The 6,000-nt window shown below is 33.9% G+C and overlaps 1 protein-coding gene across 3 annotated transcripts in view; it reads right to left on the bottom strand.

The window, feature by feature from the left end:
* Positions 1-6,000, bottom strand: part of LOC106681594 (serine-rich adhesin for platelets) — a 72,250-nt gene that overhangs the window by 39,931 nt on the left and 26,319 nt on the right. For all 3 annotated transcript variants that reach the window (XM_014421991.2, XM_014421992.2, XM_014421993.2), the window contains exon 5: positions 3,378-3,598. In XM_014421991.2, coding sequence (XP_014277477.1) covers positions 3,378-3,598 — 221 coding nt within the window. The remainder of the gene's footprint in view (positions 1-3,377; positions 3,599-6,000) is intronic.

Below are 6,000 nucleotides of genomic sequence, written 5' to 3'. Positions count from 1 at the left end.
TATATATTGTAACAATGTTATCTGGTCGATCGATTATAATTGAAATTATCGATAAATTAAAACAAATGTTTTTGGGAAGTGGTGTAAAAAAAAATAGAGTAACTCTAGATTAGTTAAGAGTTTTATGAATATTTTTGTTCCTTTGCAATAAAAATATTGTTTTTGTTTCTGTTCTCTTTGTGATTTGCTTCTTGGCCCAGGTTACACACGAAAATTGGAGTCAGAAGCGGGATTTTGAGAAGAAAATATTTTTTTTTTATTGTAGACAGGAAGTTAAATGGGAGAAGAAGAGGTTAAGAACAGTTATCACATGGTCAGGCAGCGAATATGGAAGATTTTTTGTCAATACTTAGGAAAATGAAATCCACCATGGATGTAATGAAATCTGACCAGGATGAATTGAAAAAAAGTCAGACAGTCAAGTCCTAGGACATTGAAAAGGACTTAGGAATCACAGGGAACCAGGTTGGAAATGTGGAAAACCAGCTAGGTCTGGACTTAGATGTTGAATATCAGATAAGGACTAAAGATAGATGATATGAAGGTGAGCACAGAGTGGAGCGTTTTATTGGGAGACTCAAAGGTGAAGCTGATTTTCTGGTAGAGGTTAAGCCTGTTAAGACCGGAGGGCGTATTGCGGATGTGCAATTGGCATTAGAGAGGGATGCTCTCAACATAGAAGACGCCTCGGGAGCCCCAGCTAGAATCAAGCCTTTAACATACGACAGAGGGTCGTCATGGGCAACTAATCTGTGGCAGTTAAAGGCAGCATCCTCGACTGGCTGATGTAATAGCCAGGAAGGAACGACTTCCCTAATTGTTTTATTTCGAGAGAAGACTGGATATTTTCCGGAGCGTGTATGTCAGCTATGAGGAATGTCAGAACTTCAACTATTTTCAAGACAATTCCGAGAAGAGAATGTGTAGCCCTCATTTGAGGCAAATTCATGGAGAATGGTTCAGGACAAGAGGCAGAATCCTGGGAAACTGGTGGAGCAGCTCAGAGCAGAAGTTTCTTGACTGGAGGAGTTGACTAATGTTATGGTTCCAGAGGACGTCCGAAAAATGTGGCCGTCAGTATTTTTACTGACAGGGTGCGTGATCTGAAACTACAGTAGATCTTGAGATTACCGAGACTGAAAACCCTCAGTGAAAATGTAGTGAGTACTCAAGATTTTGAAGTAGTCAAGAAATGTATTAAAAAAAATATTTTGGAGAGCAATATATTCGAAAGCCTGAGGATAAGGAAAAGTAGTCATTCCAGAAGCAGTGATTATTATAGGGAAAGAGAAGAGAGAGTAACTCCAGGTTAGTTAAAAGTGTTGTAAATATTTTTGTTCCTTTGCAATAAAAATATTGTTATTGTTTCTGTTCTTTGTGATTTATTTCTTGGCCCAAATACGATAAAGTGGTTTTTTTTTTTAACATTATTAAATTTTGCACATCACTTGGAACGTAATTTTTTTATTATCTCATTTTTCTTCATTATTTTGTTTTTGTGAGATTTTATTTCAGGGTTTTTTGTTCCGTACATAACATTTTGGTTATTGTGACCAAGTGGATCTAAAAAGATATGCCCATGAGCCCTATCCCAAAGGGGATAGTTGAGAAATTTCATGCCCTTGACTTGGCTGATCCACTTTTTTAAGTCACAACCTGTTGATTTTCTTTTAGGAGCAGAAATATTTGCGGATATCTTACATGTGAGTAATTAAATATCCAAACAAGGGTTGCCTAGAGCGCTCGAAACCATTTTTGGTTGGATCCTAATAGGACCAATTAATAGTAATTCACCCGACGAAGGTTCATATCGCAGTACGATCCTTCATTGTACAACCACTCCATATGCTTGATGCGACAATTTCTCATGAAAGTTAACCAAATTTTGGGAAACAGAGCAAGTCACAAGCATTATAAAAGCAGACCCTCTTGATGTTCAATGTGAAGAGCAATTCATAACTTTTCCCTCAAGTGATGTCTGGATAAAATGTTTGTTTTATCGCAGTCCTCTGGTATTGAGTAATATGATATGCAGGCGTTAATTAACTAGAAAAGATTCTTATCGATTAATTGTATGATTAGGGTATTTGCATGGTATAATGCAATTAAACATAACACAGTAACATCGGGTGCATTACCATAACTTCGGCAAGCAACTGAAGCAGTTATTATAAGTCTCCAAAATTCTAGCGGGCTCTCATTTCTAAAAGGGGAGAGATTGAGATTGAACATTTCCACTGCATTCACCTTCATGCAAGACCTCGACATTTGCACACTTTGGAATAGTTTTCGGTCCTCTGCCGGTAGAGGAACCATTAGGTCACGCATCTCTCGCTGTATAAAAATAATTTATTTTTATTTGTTTATATTTTAACAACATTAAATTTTGTATACCAATTGGAAGTTTATTTTTTCATTATTCCGTTTTCTTCAATATTTTGTTTTTGTGATATTTTATTTCAGATCCTCCATTTTTTTTTTAACCCGAACCAGCAAACATTTTACTCTGAGAGAAGAGATTGGTTTTTCCCTCATGATAAATCCCTCGCCCTAACAATTGGTTAAGGGGACCTACAGCCTTAATCAACAGGACAAGTCTCATGTTTAACAACAGATAGTGAAAAAACTAAACGAGTTGTGTTATAAAGTCCTTTCATACCAACCTTATTCACCAAACTTATCTCCAACAGAGTTCCATCTGTTCAGAAATATGGACAACTTTCTTAGAAGTAAACTTTTGAAAATGACCCTCAAAAACGCTTTGTCTGACTTCATTTCTTCACAAAACCCTCATTTTTTCAGTTATGAGATTGAAATGTTGACAACACATTGGGGAAAATGTATAGGAAATGAGAGTAAATATTTTGATCTCACAAAGTTGTTTTACTAAATAATCTTTCCTGTGAAAACTGAAATTTCATATGAAACAACCCAATACCATCATTTTACATGCTCTACTATGTAATTCATACATGTGTGAAGCACTGTATTCAGTGCTTTTGTTTACCAGATAGGGAATGGTAAAGAGAAAGACTGAATAGTGCCATTAGAAATCACCCAATTCATAAATAAAATCTGTATGGAGTTTTAAGGGTGTTTTTCTCACCAAAAATTACTGCTTTTATTAATATATGACCCTTAGCAAGATAGTGCATAGTATTATTTTCAAGGTTTATTTATTTGAATGGATTTAACAAGAGTCCAACAACACAATTTCTTGGTTTTGGAATGAACCTAATAAACCCTATTAGCAATATCGATCAGCATTTAATAATAAATCAGGCAATCCTAATTTATTATTGGATAAAAAAAATAATACATTTTAAATTAATATCCACAGTGCAGTACTTATAACACATTCAAATCAAAAAGCATACCTTCTCAATGATTTCTTGATTACGACCAAATCGAAACAATAAAATTAACAGAATATCAGTGATATGATCAATGTCACTCTTTTTAAATTCATTACAATGATTAAGATGTTTCAAAAGAGTAGCAGCTAATTTTAGAGCTAAATCTTCACACTTTCCTTCACACAGTACTTCCAAACGCTTTAGTAAAAGTTCACTGCCTTCTGAAGTAATATATTCACATACTAAAATAAAACAAGAATAAAATAAGATAATAAGATACATACATTTATATATCTTAAAAAATAAATATATACATATATAAAAATTTATTATATATTAATTATTAAAAATTAATTATATATAAAAAAATCAGGGTGTCATGCTAACTGGCTAGAATAAATTCCCTGACTTTTTCTAATGTTACCACATTAAGTAATAATGATTACCTGTTTTTCACTAATATTTTTAGTTATTAAATGCATTTATCTTTGTTGATACAGATTAACTTTAGATCAGAATATGGACTTTTACAGTTATTTATTACACATTGACCAATAAATTATTAGACATTTATTAGAAAAACATCCTAAATTTTAGATTGTAGTTTGCACAAATTATGCATAAGATAGAGGAAAACACTTAAAAAGTACCCATAATAGAAAAGATTGAAAACTTAGACTTTTGGGGACACCAAAAGGTCCATTCATGACAATAAAACAAGAGGTTTAAAACCAGAGATACCTCTGAATAATCAGAATGCCTGGCAACCCTAATAACATCCTCAGTTCATTAAGTGACATAATACCCCATTAAAACCACAATAGGTGTTTTAGAGAGTGACAAAGATGTAAATAATTTAAGAGAAATTCCCAATCTCCAAGGAATCCAAGGTGGCTGGTTTTCAGACTTTTTTTTCGAATCTTCAAGAAGCGTACATGAAAAATGTCTCAGAAGCTCAAGTTATATACATAACAACAAATTTCAGTTATGGAAGTAAAAATATTCCTAAAAAAGTTATTAACACATTAACTACCAAATACAAGATAACTAGTAAATATTATTGCCTAGAACACAAACTACTATAAATTATCTCGTAGTTATTTTTTATTTCTAAACTAAACAAATTCCTTTCACAAGTTGCACAAATATAGACAGAAAAAAAATAAGCTATAATTTATGCTTAATGTATTAGACAATAACACCAACTACAAGAATCTACTAAAAAATAAGATATGAATACGGCCATAGTCCGAGCAAACTATTTGGCAACAAAACTTGAAACTGACAAAACAGGATATCTGAGATAATGATATAAGTCCCTTCCAGATATTGATATGGGCACACAGAGGCTGAGTGATCAGGTCAGAGCAATATTAACGAGACATTTTCTTTCTTCGAATGACCTCCAAGAACTAAAACACGAAGTTCATGTATTAATGGCCGCTGAAAGTGATGTTGAGAGATCTAACAAAGTGTTGGATGCAAGAATAGGTTCAGAAATTGGTTGAGTCAGTACATCAGTCTGTAGTAAAGATGCAGAGAACCAAGAGGACAGTGGAAATAAAAAATAAATTGAGTAACTCACTTTTAACCGAGCATATTCTACTTGAGGGAAAAATGCTTCGGGAACAACCATCATTGCCTAGAGTACTATACAACAGGTAAAATAACCAATATAATGAATAATGTGCTTAAGGAAAATATAGTCCTAAGTAATTGCCTTCAAGATATCCCTCATTGGCCATACATTGCTGCCAAGACAGCTGCATTAGAGCTGGGCATAAAAATAGAAGATAAAAGTAAAAATAAACTCCCAACAGGATTTAGGGAAATGTCTCCATGGAAGAGAAGACTGCAAAGGAAAATAGCCAACTTACGGGAAAAAATTGGTGTCATCACAAACTATATCCATAACCCTTAAGCTGCAAGAACCAAGACAAAGAGGAAGCTAGGTGAAATTACAGTGTAAAAACTTGGGCACCTTAATGGAAAGTGAGTTAATTGATAGGCTGACTCTTTATTTGGATAACCTGAAACAAAAGCAAGCTGTTTATGCAAGCCAATGACGTAAATATAACGAGGTAGCTTGGTGAAGGAAACAAAATCAGCTGTTAAAGCAAAATAAACACCAGTTCAATAGAAATCTTGAACTAAAGGAAAAAATATTGATGACATACCCTGATAACATTGAAGTTGTTTGGAAAAGTGTGCAAAAAGCCGGGGAATCACCTTGATCGTCCTTGGATTGAAGAAGGAATGCAAAGTTTCCAGAATGCCTAAGAAATGAATAAAGTGATAATAGCAGTGAAAGACGGTTTCAGCAGTCAGGAATATGAAAAATTGGAGGCATCTAGGCATACTCCTCATAAAAAGGAAAGAAAAGCAAGCAAAGATTATAGATATTGCAATTCCAAACAATAACAATACTAGCTCAACTGTGGGTGAGAAGTTTCGTAATCATTAGGAATTGGCGGCACAACTAAAGAAGTTGTAACATCTAGAATGTGTAGTGGTAAAATCAATTATAATATCAATGAATGCGCTGATCCCGAAATCAACCGTAGCAGGAACAGATGAAATGCAATTATAATTACATGGACTAAGAGAGGTTCAACAAGCGGTTCTCTTAGATACATCAAGAATC

This window comes from Halyomorpha halys, unplaced genomic scaffold (genome assembly GCF_000696795.3).
Source record: "Halyomorpha halys isolate HHAL.00 unplaced genomic scaffold, Hhal_1.1 Scaffold350.1, whole genome shotgun sequence".
Classification (NCBI taxonomy): domain Eukaryota; kingdom Metazoa; phylum Arthropoda; class Insecta; order Hemiptera; family Pentatomidae; genus Halyomorpha; species Halyomorpha halys.
Note: the sequence above shows the minus strand (reverse complement) of the source record. Positions and strands in the feature narration are given on the sequence as shown.